Consider the following 20,109-nt stretch of genomic DNA (forward strand, 5'->3'; position numbering starts at 1 on the left):
GATCGCGAGCTGTCCGCGAGCTGCGCGCGTGCATTCTTGTTCGTGCGCCGCTTCTGCGCCGCACGCGCGCAGCTCGCGCGCGACCTAAGCGCCGCACGCGAGCGGCGCGCAGGCGGCGCGCGACGTCTGCCATCTTCGATAGTACTGAGCCAATATACGGAACTGTAAGGGCGAGAACTGATTGCGCGCAGATCGCGCGCCGCTCGCGCGCTCTATACGAGCCTTGCGTGAGTTGCGCTAAAGAGGCGCACCGAACTATTGCAGTGACTGCACGCGCGCAGCTCGCAGACAGCTCGCGATCTGCTCGCGTGCTGCGCATTCGCGGCGCATTCGCCAGATGTGGACGCACCCTCAGAAAGTCTATTTGCTGTGTGTTTAAAACCCGAATTCGTAATAAAATCTTATTTGAATGAAAAAGGAGTACATTTTGCTAGCAATGAACACGTTAACAAATTAAAGTGTCGTATTTTAAAAATGTTTTTGAATTCTAATGCTTTTGACTCACTGATCGAACATTCTACACATCATCGCGTACATTTGATTAAAACCATAATTCATAAATACACAAATATTCGTCTACATTCCGCACATAAAAATAACCCCGAATTAAAAAACTTTTTAAAGAGACAGAAAATAAATAAATTACATTTCTTTGAAGGTATTTAGAAAGTGTACCCTAACCCTCAGCTGGTTTTTTGGTTTTGTTTTGTTATTTTCTATACCCTTTTTTATTTTTATTCCTGATCGTACCTACGTAATAATTTAGTTTGTAAATATAGTATTAGAAGTAGAATAGTAAGTTTGTATATAAATGTATTTTAAAGATTCATTTATCATTAATTATTTCAATTTCAATAAATATGATTTACTTTTGTAAGGTGTTTTATTTCTTACCTATTAAATACATACATTTCAATCAAGTGTGTGGACACTTGGACACGTGGACTACGAATATAAATGAAAGGCACAGGAAAAAAAGGAGCTCATTGACAATTTTACCTTTTTTGAATAAACCGTACCATTTACTTCGTTTTTAAACGGTTTTATTTAGCTCGACCCGTACGGCATAAGTACCTTCCTGTTGTCAGATTTATCTGAAATTTGGTATACACCTTTGATTCTGATGACAATGCAATATAGTAATATCAATAACATAGTAAATCTAAGATGGCCGCAGGTACAAAATGGCGGATTACATATTTTTTCACATTCAATATGGGTATCAAATGAAAAACAAGTAGAATACTGTGATTATGACAATATTTCAAATCCAAGATGGAAGTCGTTACAAAATGGCGTATTAGGTGAGGTAGAGTAGTCTTATGAGTAGTCGTGTCCAAGATTTTGAAAGACAGATAAAAAAAAGCGATTAGGTAATAAGTTAAAACGTGCTGAGGTCTGTATGTCATAAGGGTGGATAAAAATCATCGAGATAGGAAGTATATGGAGGAGCCGTGTTGTTATAGACGTATCTATAGTTATATAAATATGAGTGAAATTTTTACAGGGACAACAATATTTTTGTGGTTGCGTAAAATGGTAACATTTACTTTTGATATCCTCCTGTTTGTAGGTGCGTGCCATATCTGGCCATATCCGCCATTTTCAAGGTAGTTGTGCTGTCAAATAGGTGCTCTTCGTGACTTATTTTTGCTATTTTATAGAAAACCACTCGTGTTTACTTTTAAGACTTTATTATTTCAATAGTGAAATAATCAACGAATATGCCTATGTGTTGTAGGTATCGTGAAGTGTGGTGCAAGTAAGCACAAGAATCAAGCTGGATTGTCTTTACACAGGTTAGTAACCAGTTTTTGCTAGATTCTACATAAACTAATTCACATTGGATAAAAAATATGTTACGGAAACATGAATTGATGGTGAAAGTTATATTTAAGTTTATTTCTGTATAAAAAGATATATTTAGAAATAAATGTTGTTTACCATTACATGTCATATTGGCATAGTGCTGTACAGTTGTCATAACTGTATCGATATAATATCCACTTTTATAATTCAGCTTTTATTAATTTTAACAACAGAAGGTGTAAGTCCTAAAACACTGAGCCCTCAGAGTTGTGTATTATGTTGAATAGAACATTCTTGTAGCGTCATAGATATCATTAAAAAGTCAGAGAAACTCGTTAAAACTCATTTAGATTCTAAAATTAAACCTGAAGTGTATTATTTTTAAATTTATGTGTGAATTTTATGAAATTATCTAATACTTTTTTTCATGCGGACTGTGATCCCAATCACAATTGTTACCGCCAAGTAAACGACGCCATGTGAACCTGCGACGCGCTGCACGCACCGCTTGAACTTCATTCTGTCACATTTGTCATCGAGGAAAATTTTTCTTTCGCTTTTTTATTTTGTCTCTCTTAAATTGTATACGATTATAATAAACGATTAAATTAAAACAAATATATGCTTATCAAACAACAATACTAACCATAAGTTACTTTTAATTAAGTCAATAATTAAAACATTTTTAGGAAAACACATGTTTAGATATTAGATTTAGATACTACGGTTGTAGAAGAACTGAAAAACTGTCTCATAGACAGTCTCATATACATCCTGCCATTATTAATGCCGTTTCGTCGGTGTTTCCGGACACCAAAGTGACTGGTTGTTATCATCACGTAAGCCATGTATTCACTGATGGCTTTAAAGCCACGTATTCACTGGGAAACAATGTTTCAGATACACAGTTTCTGAAACATCACGTAGATGTTTACAGCAACAATGTTTCGGAAATTCTGCCGTCCACATCGTCCACAGAAACAAAATTATATGTTTCTGAAACAATTGTTTCTCAGTGAATACATGGCTTTATTTTATTGTTATCATCAACATTTACCGCGTTGATAAAAAAGTTACGTCGAGGCCGATTTCGAGTTCATACTTCACTGTGAAAAACAAAAAAAAGTGACAGTGGCGTTTCGTGCTAGTTCTGTATTTTTATTGAAAATTTTGTTCCAAAAAAGATACTAGCCATGGTGCTTACGCGGTCACGCGCAAATAGTGCTTCGCGGGTAATGCAGCAGCCAGCAGAGACGTACTCTGCGCCTAGTGAGCAGCTGGACGGTGCGATGCCGTCGAATACGGATGGAGGCGCGTTTTTCGTTGACGTGCGATCGTCAACGCCATCGCTGGCAGGACGCCCTGCGTCCGCCGGCGCCCCGGCCTCATCGCCACCGCCGCTGTACGGGCGTGAGCTGCCTGACTACTCCGCAATGCTGCAGCACGGGCATGCTCCGCCCGTCGCCTCACCAAAGTGACGCTGTTTGGAAACAGTCCAAAAAAAATTGGTTTAGACCAAACTAGGGAAGGGCGAAATACGACTAGGAATTGTGCGATGATTCCATTATTACCAGCTAATTACATACCTGCTGCGTGGAGGTTTATTTTAGACGAGGCTCCGGAATCTGAAGAAATGAGGCGTTTTCGTCGATACTTTGAAAATCAATGGTACCCTAAAAAATCTCCTGAGTTATTAAGCACTGCAGGACAGCGTCACAGAACGACAAATGCCCTAGAACAGTGGTTCCCAAACTTATTTTATCTAATGCCCACTTTGAGAATAAATATTTTTTTAGTGCCCCCATTTTTTAGGGTTCCGTACCCAAGGGGTAAAACGGGACCCTATTGTTTTCGCTCCTCTGTCCGTCCGTGCGTCCGTCCGTCTGTCACGAGACTGTATCTCATGAACCGTGATAGTTAGAGAGTTGAAATTTTCACAGATGATATATTCAGTGCCGGTTTTAACTCTACCAGCGCCCTAGGCAAGATTTCTATGGTGCCCTCCAACTGCAATTCAAACCCATACGAAAAACAGTATATACAGGAATGAATTTTATCCAGTGCGCAAACTTTGTCAACTTATAGTTAAATAAGTTTTAAAGATACGTATATTTTTATTTTGTTGTGTTTTAGTACAAAAAAGAAAAGTTATTGATATCGAAAGATGTTTATTTTGTAACCGATAGTACCGTCACAGTCGTCACAGTAGGCACGGCGCGGCAACGCGAAACCGGTTTACTGACGCGAGCGCTGCTCCAAGCGCGTTAGAATAGTTGGTATCCATATTTTGCTGATTTTAGGGCGGACAAAAGAGTTAAAAAATTTTTTTTACTGATGATGCAGATATGTTCTGTTAATGATTCTGGACCACCAGTTTTTTTTGTGCACTGCTTAAAATTCATTCCTGTACGTAGTTACCGATAGCGCGAGCGAAGCGAGCGCGATTTTTTTTTATAGTTAACAAGTCAAAGCAAAAATTGCGTAAAATGTAGCCCAATCGTACATAAGTTATTGCTGGTTGGTGAATGCAAAAACACGGGAACAGAGTTTCTGATTGCGTGAACATTTTTGTTATATTTTAGAACTCAAAACAAAAATTAATTAAAATGTAGCCCAAACGTACATAACTCTTTGTTGATGTTGGCGCCTATGTATTAAAATTTTGGGACTTAAAGTAGTACCTACCGTAAATAAGAAAGTTCATATGGAAACTAGAAGTTACTTTCTTATTAATAAAAGAACTTAAAAACGACGCTACCTTTTTGCTAAGGTAGACTAAAAATTTTTTAAAATTAAAAACAACTGTAAAGTGAAGCAAACCCGAAAATTTTTGAGTTTTGGATCACTAAAAGTCCTAAACATATATAACAAAAGGCAACTGTGAAATGAAGAAGCCGCGAGCGAAGGGAACGCGAATTTTTTTGAGTAATGGGACATTAAAAGTAGCTATATGTGATAAAAAATCAAGTGTAAAGTAGAGAAACCGCGAGCGAAGCGAGCGCGAAAATGTTTGAGTTTTGGAACATAAAAGTAGTGTTTGTTCGAGAATTTCTCAAATTTAACGCGGAATTAAACACAAACTAAAAGAAACCCTGACTGGATCGACAGTCAGCAGCTGTATGTGTTTGTTTCTTCGGCGCTCCAACTTTCCGAGTTTGATCAATCTTTTAATTCATATTAGTTGATGTTCACAAGTTGTTGTTGAGAGTAAATAAAATTACAAATGACCCCCCAAGCCTCTACACAACGCCCCCATTTTCTTTCTGGGTCTCTTACCGCCCCCCTTGAGACCTGCAGCGCCCACAAGGGGGCGTTATCGCCCACTTTGGGAAAGACTGCCCTAGAAAGATGGCATCATCGAGTCAATTGCCGCATTCCAAGAAACTCAAACCTATATTTATTTTTAACAATACAAATACACTATGTCAGTTCAACTTTCCTCGCTCGGAATGTACAGAAACACATATTATCGATCCTTCATCTAACGAATTTATATATAATGGTGGTCGCATTTGCGTTCTCAAAAGAAAAAGCGAAGATTGTTGGGTAAATAATTATAGTCCTGCTTTGCTTAAAATGTGGAAAGCTAATATGGACATGCAACTCTGTGGCACTAATGAGTCCATTGCGTATTACATCGCAAAATACGTGTCCAAATCGGAACGTACGAATCTTGATGGTGAAGTTACTCGAGCTATCCAGCAAATTAGGAGAGAAGAAACTGATGTCTCACGTAAGCTTTTTAATTGCCACTTAAATATGCGTGACAGCTCGAGAAAAACAGTCTTCCTCAATACCCGCAAACCGGAGCAACGTTATAAAGTGTTGAAGTTTACTGAAGGCGGTCAAGCAGCTGGTTATTGTGCGAAAAGTTTGAACAATACGAAAAGCGACCAACTGAGCATCCCGACTATAATTTCAACAACATGTGTCTGATAGAGTTTGCGATGTTGTTTGAGCCGCACTACGCAAAATCACCAGCAATTGGCGAAGAAAGCATCGATACAGATGCGTTACCGCGTGAGCAAACATTGAGAAGGCGACTTATTACACCAGCAAACAACACAAAAATGACCATCAGGAACAGGCCAGCTGTAATACAGGTTCCTAACTTTGTTGCAATCTCTGATCTCGAGTCTCTCTCTCTGATCCCTACCGTAATTTTTTGGTATTGTTCGAAAATGGTTCAGTATTGTTCGTAAAAAGTGAAAATCAGTGAAATAATGCAGTATTGATGGTAGATTTAAATAATTACCTCATTTTGTTAAAAAAAAAAAACATATTAAATATTTTATATACTTGTTACTTCTATAATAATTTAAAAGTAATATAATTCTAATTTGTTTTGTACTATATATATTTACAACTAGATAAAATACTTTTTTCGAAATAATGCACTGTTGTTGAATAAATCTAAATTGTCATTGTTATTTCGCAGATAATGAAGGGCCGATGTCTTTTGTTAGTGAAGAAGGCAGTGAAAGTAATTACAGAAGAAACCACATCTTCTATTCAACAAGGCAGCGGGGAAATGAAACCGAAAATAAATCGTGTGCAGCATCGACCGGTGATACTTCAGCGGTGGCGGCATCGACCGCTGGTACGTAAGCGGTGGAGGCATCAGTCGATGAAGTACACTTAGTACACGATAGGGAGGTACCTGCTTCTTTTTTATCTGAACATAGCAACGAGGAAGATTTTATAGATGACTCCGATACCGATCCTACTTAAAAAAAATAACAACTTAATAATAATATTAAAAATCCTAAAAAAATGATTTATTGACGTCACGACTAGATGGAACTCTACGTTCCACATACTCGAAAGAGCATTTTTATTAAAAGAAGCCATGACAAGTACATTAGCCATTTTAGACTCATCGAGCAGTACCAACATTGAAAATATAACTGCTGATGAGTGGAAAATGTGCAAAGATTTATGCACAGTTTTAAAACCGCTGGAACAAGTGACTGTGCAGATAAGTGGTGAAAAATACCACGGGAAGTTTGGTTATAATTTTTAACAGGCAATTAAACAATGTTTACACGATTAATATAGCACATGACCATACATTGCATGACAATGCTATAGATGTGTGCAACAGAATTGTACATGGATTGGTAACTCGCCTAAAAAATACGGAAAATAGTCTAACTTTTGCCGTGGCAACGTTTTTGGATCCACGGTATAAAATGGCATATTTTATGGATTCATCCAAAGCTGAAACCGCAAAAAAAAAGAGTAATAGAGCAAGAGGATCAAGCTCGAGGACCAAATCCGGAATGTCCGTCGTCACCTGACCCTCGAACTGTAATGGTTGAAGAGCCTACTCTTAATCCCTTGAATGCCGCTGTGCAGATATACGCGAGACACAATTAATTTTCTATTGTTCTGTAATTAGCGGCATACAAGAGGTTAAACCATATAAAGTAATTGAAATTTGGGCGGACTTAGAAGTTGTAGATACGCACACACTTGAGTCGCCCACAACTATAGCAACAGCGAAGTGCAGCGGTTTTTAAATGACAAATTGTTACCTCGTACTGGAAACCCCAACGATTGGTGGTGAAAAAACTATTTTTTATACCCTAATTTAAGCAAGGTTTTTAAACGGCATTGCTGTGTGCTTGCTACTTCAGTGCCGTGTGAAAGAGTTTTCTTTTAATCACTATGTCTCGTTTAATAATATGCGATATCACTGATATCTATTTATTAGTTTAAATATCATAATATTACTTCATGAATATATTCATATTAACTAATATTGGAAAATATCGGTATTAACCCATCTTTAGAACCATGGAGCATCTTATTTTTGACTGTCAAAACTTCTTACTTGACAGATTAGTGTTGCCTAGTGAACTATGTGAAGTGAAAATTAAGTGTGATTGTTTATCCCGCCCGCCGCCACTTGAACAGTTATTCAAAGACAAGAACACTTACAAACCTATCTATAAATACATTAAAAATACTATTAAAACAATTTAAAAGAGTAGTGAAGTGATAAAGTTTCAATGTAATAAAATATGACTTGACTTAAAGGTCTTAGTTACCAGATCATTAAATTCCCCTAAAAAAAAATGGCATACAAGTGACAGTGCTGTCAGCTAGGCTTACCTTCAGAAATTTTACGACGCGGTTGATTGTGCATTAATTTTTTGCTTGTTTATACCAAAATGGACAAGAATAGTAGTGATTGTGATGAAAACTATGTTTATAAGACTACAAAAAAGAAGAAGTCACACGGTCGGATGTCTGATGTTAAAATTAAAATTATCGAGTCATGAACCCGGTCCAGCCTGTGGATGCCCAAAACAGCTATTTAAGTGGATTGATCTCCGTTCTCCCAGTTAATAGGCGTTCCAAGAAAGATGGAGTATTACACTATGATGCTGTATACAAGTACAGAGTACTTGCTATGATTGATTCGCTCGCTCTATCATGAGTAAAATATATTGCTATCTTAATGTATAATGTTTAAAGTATAGTGAAGTATTATATAGTTTATTTGGTCCATAGTTCTCCAATGTTTTGATAGTATCTGAGTGAATCGGTTTATCGTTTTGTTTTCAAGTTTGATTAGAGTTTCTGAAATGCATGTGCCTTTAAAAAGAAGGCATATGATCAGAAATTCAGAACTGAGTGGAAACATCAACAAGAGTTAGAAACTGGTTATAAAACCCGTTGTAAATGATCCCACTAAAGCCTTTTGTATATTTACCATTGTGTGTTTTCTGCTACAATAACCTACGAGGGGAGGTCAATAAGTTCGCGGAATGGAGGGGTTGGTGGGGATAAATTTACCCGTCCAGGCTAGGCACTAGTTAAGCACCTCATTAAAAGTATATATACCAAGTTTGAACCTAATCGGGTCATTAACTTTTGAGTTATCGACCTGCAAACAACTAAATCGGGAAGAAGTCAGCCAGTATGGAGAAAATTGAACACCGTGCCGTTATTAAGTTCCTTACCAAGCAAGGAAAATCCGCTCAGACGATTTTTCAAGAGCTGTTAGCGGTTTACGCGGACTCTGCTCCTGGTAAAACCATGGTTTACAAGTGGCATGGTCTTTTCAAACAAGGAAGGGAGTCCATTGAAGACGACCCCCGCTCCGGACGGCCAATTGAGGCCACCACACCGGAAATCGTCGAAAAAGTAGAAAAACTTGTATTGGAAGATGCCCGACTGAAGAAGAAGCAACTTGCAGCAATGGTTGGAGTATCCGATTCAAGTATTTTAAACATCCTACATCATCATCTTGGGATGACTAAAGTCAGTGCAAGATGGGTTCCGAGAATGCTCACGCCACTTCAAAAACGCGAGCGTGTCGAGTGCTCTCACCAGTTTTTGGAGCTCTGTGGAGAGAGAAAGGAAGAAGTTATGAACCGCATTGTTACTGGAGATGAAACCTGGGTTCACCACTATGAACCTGAGTCGAAGCAAGAGTCGATGCAGTGGCATAAAAAAGGCACACCTCCTCCAAAGAAGTTCAAAGTGTCATAATCGGCCGGAAAGATCATGGCGACTATCTTTTGGGATACAGAAGGTATTTTACTGATCGATTATAAAGAACGTGGTGCGACTATAACGGGACAGTACTACGCTTCTTTACTGGAAAGATTGAAAGAAGCCATTAAGGAAAAAAGAAGAGGAAAACTGTCAAAAGGTGTGCTCCTTTTGCACGACAATGCACCCGTTCACACGTGCCATGTTGCGACCGCTGCCATTCACCGATGCGGCTTTGAACAATTAAACCACCCACCATACAGTCCAGACTTGGCCCCCAGTGACTATTATTTATTTCCAAAAATGAAGAAAGAGCTGCGTGGAAAGAATTAAGTCGGCAATTTCGGCCTATTTTGACACCAAAGACAAATCATTTTTTTTCGATGGTATAAACAAGCTATTTGAGAGATCCGAAAAATGTATTAGGGTTAAAGGAGAATATATTGAAAAGGAAAAATAATTTGGTGTTTAATTTCAACCTCCTTCCCTCTCATTCCGCGAACTTATTGACCTCCCCTCGTATATAAGAAAACACACAGATACAAAGAAACATAAGCAGAAAAGTGAAACAGTGTCAAAAAATCAGTAAATAAGTTTTTTACCAGCTCCCAAAGAAAATAGATTTGTCCAAATGGCTGAAGGTAAACTTGCTTTATTCATTGCGGAACATGGTTCTATTTCTTAAATAGACCATTTAATGGATTTGTGCAAAGATGTATTTGCAGATTCGAAATTATCCGACCTAAGGCTGCATTGAACCAAATGCACACAGATTATAAATCAGGTAGATACTAGCACCATACTTTAGGGAAAACCTTCTAAAGAAAAAGGCAACCAGAAGTATAGCATCATCTTAGATGAATCTACAGACATCAGTGTGACTAAATTCATGGGAATTGTTATCAGATATTTTAGTTATACTCGGGATGCTATTGTGTCTGCCTTTCTCTCACTGGAACCAGTAGAGCGAGCAGATGCAAGCGGCCTTGTATCATTAGTAAAATGTTTACAGTCACATAAGTTACGGTATAGGAACCGATTATGCTGCAATAATGACGGGACGGCACAATAGCGTTTCCGAAATATTGCGAACGCAGTACAATTTACCCAATTTAATTCTGATAAGATGCGTTTGCTCACTCCATCTGGCTGTCAGTCATGCATCACAGCAATTTAAGGTGCATTGGCCAAGAAGCGGTCGCAAAATTAACTTAGGGACATCCATTAGACACCAATACTCACAAATTCTACGTGGTTAGACAACAATAATTTTAAAGGAATTTGGAGCTGTTACCGAGCTCGCCATAGAGCAATTAATAGCGCTGAATCTTGCCATAAGACTCAACAATAAAATGTCAACAAGGAAACCAAACCTACTTCAGTTCCTTGATGTTTTAAAACGAGAAGGAGAGTACTTTGATTATTATCGGATTCAACAGTCCGAAATAGGTATATTTATAAATAATAGAAAACGACGAGTAATGGAAACTGATAAGGAGTTGATGATTTTGAAAATAAACATCAAACACTTGCTTCCGAAAAATTTAAGTTAAATAGTAATGTTGTAATTTTTTTAATTATCTTTTTTTTAAGAAGAGGTAAACTGATTTTAGACACTTTATTTTATACTAGCTTCCGCCAGCGGCTTCGCCCGCGTGGTGTGTTGATAAAAAGTAGCCTATGTGTTAATCCAGGTTGATAACCTCTCTACACACCAAATTTCAATCAAATCGGTCCAGCCGTTTTTGCGTGATTGAATAACAAACATACATCCATACATTCTCACAAACTGTCACATTTATAATATAAGTAGGATTATGTCACTATACTCGATCGGTTTATGGTCTCTGCACACAGCGGGCGCGGCGCGGCGGTACGGGACGGCGACGCGACACTATGTACTAGATTGTCGCGTCACGTCGCGCCGAGCGGGACGGCTCTGTGTGATGTCGTCCGTAATATCTAGTACATTACAACTGCTCAGTGTCGCGTCGCCGTCCCGTCCCGCCGCGCCGCGCCCGCTGTGTGCAGAGACCATTAGGAAGTTAACAAAAGGTAACTGTAGTATATCCTTCAATATTGTCGGCTCTTAAGGGCTCTGAATGCCGAAATTGGCTTGTTTCAAACAATTTTTTGGCCAAATCTATACAGTTTTGACGGCGAAAAAAATATATGTTAATCTTGAACATATTTCTGAGAACCCTGTTGATTTCAAAACACGTTCTCGAAGTTTTCTCGATACAAAATTGTAAACTTACCTCTGAAATGATCTTCCAACAAAAATATCTGTATTACTTATCAACGTACATTGATAAGATTTGTAACATTAACGATTCCATATATAAGTATAGAACTTAATTTCCCCCCAAGAATCCCTAATATCAGCGTTTCTGGCTGATCCTTGGCGAAGCAATTGCTTCAATGGCTCTATGAGGGTAGCCATATTTGGAATCCATTTTCCAATATAGTTAATAAGCCCTAAAAAGCTTTGTAGTTCCGAAATATTATTCGGGTTGTAAAATCTTTTATAGCCGATAAATATTTATCTAGTGGTCGAACTCCTTCATCAGACAATTCGTGTCCTAGAAATTGGACTTTCGTTGTAGATACATTTATTTTCCCTCATCACTATGTAATTTGCCTTTAGTGTTTCTATTCTTTTTTGTAATCGTCTGTCATGTTCTTGCTTGTCCTTTCCATAAACTAAAATGTAGTCGATGAAATTAAAAACCTCTTCACATTCTATTAATACTCTTTCGAGTGGTTTTTTAAACATTTCCGGCGCACTGGTTATTTCAAACGTTAATCTTTTAAAACGCTATAATCCTTTGCCAGAAATAAATGTAGTAATGTTTCGTGAGTCGGGCATCAGCTCCAAATGATAAAAAGCATCCTGTATATCAAATTTGTTAAAAAAAAATAAGTTTTGGATAGCAGCTGTTCCATCGTTGGTAATGGGTGATTTTCCCGCTTGATTGCCAAATTTGCGCGTCTCATGTCGATACAGAGTCGGACATCACCATCTGCTTTTAAAATCGTCACTACCGGAGATATGCACTCTAACGGTCCTTTTATCTTTTCTATTATATCCTTTTGTAGTAGCTCGTCTATTTTGGTATTGATTTTACAACGTACTGCAGCAAAAGTAGAGGCAGAAATATATGCTTCATTGTTAGGGAAAAAGTTAAGGAAATATCCAGATAGAATGCGGAACAGTATCATGTACAAAATTGAGAGTCTTCTTTTGGATAACCCTTATTCTGAAGAGCGACCATCAAGTGCCTCTACAATCTATTCAGTGCCATATCAATATACCCCAACTACATCCCCGCAATACGTCCCTAATCAAAATAGTACTGTTACATATAAGCCTCCGATTTATACACGTATCCCAGAAGAAAATAAAAGAGTACAAGAAAATCTTGGAAACCAAATACAAATAGCCGTACAAATATAAGTAACCGTGCCTGCTAAAGCAGCAATATAATTACAAACGCATACAATGATTCATGAATGTCTTTTTTAATATCTATAGTAATAAATAAAATGTTCAAAAAAAAAATGTTCATGTAAATGTGTTGTTGTGTCAATAAAATATTTATTATTTCCTCGTTATTTTTTATAAAATATCTCACATCTATGTGTGGGTCGAAATGGCACGGGGCGAAGCCAATTGCTTTAAAGCAAACTGGATTGAGTTATGCGTTACCAACGTACCGAGCAAGACCGCCGCAAGTGCTGATGTTTCCTTTGGGATACACAGACAAACGGTGGCTTACGTCCGCTTTGTTCTGTGTGGTGTTCGCTGCTGGCGGAATCTGCGGAGGGGTGGAATGTTTATATGGAAGAGATTTTATAAGATTTATTTGAAAATTTCTATGAGAGTCAGAAGAACTGTGTCGATAGATTATGTATTGTACGCTCATTTTATTATGTTAATCGACTCGCCAACGCACCACCACACAGGTCGACAGTCTGACAACGACTGACTCCCCACCGCTCGATCCGGTATTTATAACCGAGTGACGTATGCGCACGAGGCGTCATAATAATGACATAACCTATACAATGATGCACATGTACCTGCATACACTACATCTCTCCCTTGTTGTTTTGATTTTAACCTTGTTTCAAAAAGTTCAACAATCAAACTCATAAATATTTTGGTAATTTCTTAAAGATCTATCAAACACCTGCAGCACAACAAAACCACGCTATCAGATCAGTCCACCGATCACACTGCCATCAAACTGATTTACTTTGTTCCGTTTCCATTTCATTTCCCTTTCCATTTAAGGAGACGACAGATATCGGTGATACTGCGGGACACTACATCCCTTCCCTTGTGAAATAAACATAAATAAAAATCCGTCCCTTTGCAGACGGTAACATACCAGCATCTGCTTCAGGCTCAACAAGACAAATTCGTAGCAGTGATATCAGGCCGGCAAGTTTAACTTCAGGTTTTGTAGCCGCTGTTCCGGCCCTGTATTATATCTACACTAGAGATGATCCGTCCATTTGGCAGACATCCCGCCAATCAGTCCATGTGAAATCAAGCAAATCTCAAATATTGCTGTACCTTCAGATAATGAGCACTCATCTTGCTTGGTTCGACTTCACTTAAAACTGATACAGAATGCATTGTTCCAAGGTAAAAGATCGGCATTAGGGTACCTCATCAATGCTTTTCACTCATTCAAAACCGTACGAGCCGTACGAGGAAAGTAATCACATAAGATCGTCCCAATTGAATGGTGACCTAGATGGACTGTTTCCAATTTGATGATGACCATATACTTTGTCACCCATTTAATGGTGACCACATACTTTGTCTCCAATTTAATGGTGACTCCATACTTTGTCACCCATTTAATGGTGACCACATACTTTGTCTCCAATTTAATGGTTTAAATTGTAGTTCTATGTACGAGTTAAGTACTTTGTGTGCCTTGTAAGCAAGAGAATGCTAACTCAACTAATTTTGGTAATATGTAGTTTTTAATTTGAGAGTGGAATATCAAAGCCTATCATTATCTCAGCAATGTAACAAACAATCTGGTCTTCAACCCTATTGATCAGCGCTGGTACTTTGCACGTTTCTGCTAGTACACTCGCTGAAATTCTGATATAGGCTTTAAATACCCTACATCAATGTATGTCCAATATCTAGTCAAGAAACTGTAAGCTTCTTAGCATTCAACACCCAACATATGAATACCATACTGCATATAATAGTGCGATAGGAATACTTATATTTCGGTTAGGCATCCAAGAACACTATTATCACCGGACATTGCGTTCTGTAATGTTTGTTTGCTTTTCCTAATGTGGTTTTCAAAAATTTAAGTAGTCAAAGAATTATTATGCTTTGATGGTAAGCTTTTTAGTGTCATGGTTACATATTGATTATAACGAAGGTGTAAAGTAACATTACGAATCAGATTTTAACTAATTAGAACCATGTTATGCAACGAACGCACTTTAACAGGTGTCACTAACTTTGCACTATATATTTTGAAGCTGTGACATTCTGCATCACCATAAAATAGAAGAGTCCCTGACCCTCAACTCATGCTCTTCTTCCTTTCAACAAGGTGACAGCAGCTCACAAACAGTTTTCTAGTCGATGCAATTTTCCTTTTGCAAAACAACCGCTAACCTTTCTAAAACATTTGTCTACACATAGATAAATGTGGGATTCTAATTCTATATCTCAATTTCATGAGCAGCTATGCTGCTCTCATGTCATACTTGACCTCATCAATTTGATGATCAGCTTTGTGCTGCTTCCATTTTTAATATTTTACGCTTTTCCAATTTCATGACCGCGTATAGGTAACGTAATATTTTTTTTTGTTTTTATGTAAGTATAGTTGGCTGCATAAGTATGTTTATAGTTTCGTTCAAAAGCGCTTACCCTTTATTGCAGCTGACTTTATCTACGTTGTTTTAGTTAGACAACCAGAATATAAAAATATTATTATCTTTTATAGGGACAGCACCCCAGTAAATTTTTAAACGATTTGGTGACTAAGGGCAATTTTACTTCCTATACTTTAAGGAACACTTACTCAGATTATATATTGCAGTAGGACTTAGGAACTTAATAATATTTTAGTTATTATTAACCAAATGTCGACGCAACTGTGTAGTTTAATTAGCACAAAAGAGTAATAAATGTCGATAAATGTAAATAGTGATAAAGTTCTTTACCTCTCGTGCGAGTCCAATTGTCTTACGGTAACCTAAGATTGGTGTTCTAAGATCAATTATTATTAACCCTAACGCTATGGACACAAGACATTATTTTGTTAATAGATATCCATCCCACCACCCATATGGATCTCATCTTATGGGATGGGTTGAGGAAATTACACAACTTTATATTACAAGTAGGTGTGCACTTCAAGAATATATTAATGTGATGATTTATTAACTTGAGATCAATAAATGGATTCTATTTCATATACGTTCATATATGGTTATGTTATTCGCCCCTATGGAAGCATATTCTTCCACAACTCTCAATGTACTTATACTGCTTATTGGTACTGCAATACTGTAAAACATAATTTGCAAATAACAATATTATAATGAGGGCCACTTTGTTAAACTATTTGTAAACACCAATGTAAATCAATAAAAAAGAGGCTAAGATACCAATTAAAATTCATTCAAGCCTGAATCTTGAAGGTTTTAAAAGCACACGCAATCATCAACTTTTGAGAACTTGATTGCAACAATCATCCATGAGCTAATCATCATTAGACAGTTCCCAGAGTAAGTATCTACATTGGAACTCCTTCCAGGTATCACCCTTAAAAGATTTTTTGTCACAGATGAGAAGGCCCAGTTGGGTAAATGATGATGATGTCCTCCTAGCCGATTATCGGCTACGGCGGCTGTACTCACGTAAGGGGATTAGCCAACTGCGCAGGACATATTATAGTGCACAAGCATTTGCGCAGACACAGGTGCACTCACTGTTCCTTCACTCTCATAACCCGATGGGACGGCAATCCGACACGACCGGAAAGAGATCCGGCGCAGGACCGACATTTACGTGCTTTCCGATGCACGGGTGTATCAATCACCAACTCATCAGCCGCGCTTGCGACAGCTATAAAAAACGAGGCAATATAGACCAACGAGGCAGTTGGGTAGATAAAGTAGCATTGTCAAATAAATCACAGATTGCTCCAATGCTTAGTTCCATATTCTTTTGATCTAAGAGTTTTATATCAACCTAAAGTACTGAAATTACAATTGTGAGCTAGCATGTTTACCAAAGATTCTATCTATTGAATACCGAAATTTTGATCCACATTTTCCAGCTAGTATTGCTGCTTGTATGCTGTTCTACTGTTCTGTATCTTCTGGAATATCTCTGTTGTATAACAACCTCTTTAATACAGCAAAATAAAGTAAAAGTATTGAAATTATACCTAGGGTGACTGAGCAACTGTTATAATTAACACTATTATGGGTAGGCAACCCACTAGAGGTGTTGATGGACTTGGATGTTGTGCATAGGTGAATACATACCAGTATAGCTGGGCGAGTTCTTCAACATCCATGGCCAACCCACTACGGTCCCTCAATGTGCTGTTTGTTTAACTAGATACCTAGCACATGTTTGTCATTTGTAGAACCGTTGAGTATATAACCCACCAGTTTGTTCTTGTAATATCCTCTATATTGCAAGCACTTGAATTAAGTTAGTTAAGTACCAGAACAATATAGCAGGTATAAGTTGTTGACTAGACTCTGAGAAGTTAAGTTTGGAAGCTTTTTATGATCCAAATCACCGGACACAGAAAATATAAAAATTATCAAGATTTACTATTTAGTTGTTGCAGTAGTTGACAACTATCGCCAGATAATTTATGCGTGTACAGTCAATTGAATGACCAGTAGACGTTCACTACCGTTAACTGTCAAGCTGTCACTTTAATGACCAGTAGATATAGACTACTGCCAACTGTCAAGCTGTCAATTTAATGACCAGTAGATATAGACTACTGCCAACTGTCAAGCTGTCAATTTAATGACCAGTAGATATAGACTACTGCCAACTGTTAAGCTGTCAATTTAATGACCAGTAGATATAGACTACTGCCAACTGTCAAGCTGTCAATTTAATGACCAGTAGATATAGACTACTGCCAACTGCCAAGCTGTCAATTTAATGACCAGTAGATATACACTACTGCCAACCATCAAGCTGTCAATTTAATGACCAGTAGATATAGACTACTGCCAACTGCCAAGCTGTCAATTTAATGACCAGTAGATATACACTACTGCCAACCATCAAGCTGTCAATTCAATGCCCAGTAGATATAGACTACTGCCAACAATCAGGCTGTCAATTTAATGACCAGTAGATACACACTACTGCCAACCATCAAGCTGTCAATTCAATGACCAGTAGATATAGACTACTGCCAACAATCAGGCTGTCAATTTAATGACCAGTAGAAACACACTACTGCCAACTGCCAAGCTGTCAATCTAATGACCAGTAGATACACGCTACTGCCAACTGCCAAGCTGTCAATCTAATGACCAGTAGATATACACTACTGCTAACCGTCAAGCTGTCAATTTAATGACCAGCAGATTTTTGGAATAGAATAGGTCTTTATTTGCTTAGAATGCAGGCACTTACAAAATAGGATTGTAAACAACATAATAAGATCCGTGTACATTCCGCCTTGTTGGCATGCAAGCACAACAATTATTAAACACAATTGATTATAAGGCAAATAGGTTATTGTATTATATCCTCTAGGAAATCCCACCACTGCTAAAGTCGTCTTGACGACAATTCAACAACCAGCAACTTTATATTGCTTCCAATAAATGCCTATTATTGAATAAACTTTGATGCAGGTTTAAGAATGAGTAAACTGATCACCAAGTAATGATTTTGTATTATTAATTACTCATTTGATAAATATTAACACCTGCAATAAATATTGCTACTTCCATTAGAATTGTAACAAGGTAAACTTAAACAAAGAATTACGTAAAAAGGTTAAAATTTGTTTGCAATTCGGGTGATACATACATGAACATAAAAGTTATGTATACTTTGTCATTCTACTCTCTTCCCTTCCTTCTTTCCTTTTGCTCTTTTTAATATGATTGAATATTAACATCGGTCAGAGGTTACTTGTTGTCAAAGCTTATTTAGCATACATTAATTTGGTATAGGCATGAATAGGACAAATTATTTAGTATAACCTTGTATATCAAATATTTTTCTGGATCACAGAACTAATAGGTAGTTCAAAATTAAAAAATTAGATAATAGGTAACTGTTGGTCCAAACACTCACGGTTTTATCCTCGTCGCCAATGTATTGTACGCTCATTTTATTATGTTAATCGACTCGCCAACGCACCACCACACAGGTCGACAGTCTGACAACGACTGACTCCCCACCGCTCGATCCGGTATTTATAACCGAGTGACGTATGCGCACGAGGCGTCATAATAATGACATAACCTATACAATGATGCACATGTACCTGCATACACTACAGATTATATATACATTTAATACAGATACGTTAAGAAGGCGCTTAATTTTTTTTTGTACCACACCTTTGTTCATTTTCTTTCAACAGGGTACATGGCCAGAAGCTGGTCTTTTTTAACCACCCCGCCCTTGACTTGATATTGGATTACAATATCATGATGGGTTTGGTGGACTGTCTGGCTGTTTGTTACCAACCATGACGTGGACGTCCCCTGAGGTGAGACCAGTGATCTGGCCCTGTCGCATGTTCCTTTTAGTGAGGCTGTTTAGAGCCTGCGGGACAAGTTTGCGGTCTGTCCGCAAAGTCCCTACACAGGCAAAGCCCAAAGACTTAAGTCGTCGAGCCAGACATGGGCAGTATAATCTATGCGCCCATCGTTAATATTGACGAAAGAAGAAGAAAACATTTTGGTAAAATGGTTATTCGCTTTGTCAGAAAGGAGATTTTTAAATAAAAGAATAAACAGACACCTTTTACCGATGGTAGACCAGGGCGCAGATGGTACCAAGCGTTTCTTAAACGTCACCCTGAAGTGTCTGAAAGGCTTTCTTAAAACTTGACAACATCTAGAGAAGCTGTAACCGAAAAACAAATAACTAGCTGGTTTTCTGAATCGTAAATATTCGTCAAAATATTTATGTAGTTGCTAATGCCCGAATTTATTTATTTTTTTAGATGCCGCCGCAATCCCACGTCAAATACCCCTAAGAATTGCGAAAATTATTAAATTAGTGAATGTCCCTGACGGAAATGAATCAGAAGATGATCTAAATAACTATGAGTCGGAAGAAGAAGGTGCCTTACCTTCAGTTAGCAACTTATCAGCTGCATCAACGTCAACGTCGTCATCGGTCTCAGAAAACACAGAATCCCGTAAATGACACTAGTCATTTTAATCAAAATTGAATACTCAACAAATAAAACGGTGGGCTCTTTTGTATGTAATAGAGGGCCATGCCGATCTAAATCTAAAGTGAGCCGAGGCAAAGGCACTTGGTTTGAAAATATTAAAATAACGATGCCACAGGTATTTTAGCTTATGTATGTATGCCTATGCAAACAAATTCAACTATAATCGCACTAAAAAAGAAGACTACACAGAAGGAGAACACTGCCTCTCTAGCGCAACGATAAATGATTGGTTTAACTACTCCAGAGGGGCAGTTGTTAGCTACCAAAAAAATAGAGAAGCACTTGCCGGGAAGATTGGAGGTGAGCATGTTGCTGAGGGCACAATAATTCA

General features: G+C 37.8%; 1 protein-coding gene across 1 annotated transcript; it reads left to right on the plus strand.

Annotated features, from left to right (window-relative positions):
• Window positions 1-8,739: 8,739 nt before the first annotated feature.
• Window positions 8,740-9,312, plus strand: LOC124636080 (protein GVQW3-like). The gene has a single exon (XM_047172032.1). The coding sequence runs from the start codon at window positions 8,740-8,742 to the stop codon at window positions 9,310-9,312; it is 573 nt and encodes a 190-aa protein (XP_047027988.1).
• Window positions 9,313-20,109: the final 10,797 nt, after the last annotated feature.

Source organism: Helicoverpa zea, chromosome 13 (assembly GCF_022581195.2).
Source record: "Helicoverpa zea isolate HzStark_Cry1AcR chromosome 13, ilHelZeax1.1, whole genome shotgun sequence".
Taxonomy (NCBI): Eukaryota; Metazoa; Arthropoda; class Insecta; order Lepidoptera; family Noctuidae; genus Helicoverpa; species Helicoverpa zea.

Bases quoted from the DNA above. Each gene is read 5' to 3' on its own strand.
- LOC124636080 (XM_047172032.1), top strand. From the start codon at position 8,740: ATGGAGAAAATTGAACACCGTGCCGTTATTAAGTTCCTTACCAAGCAA.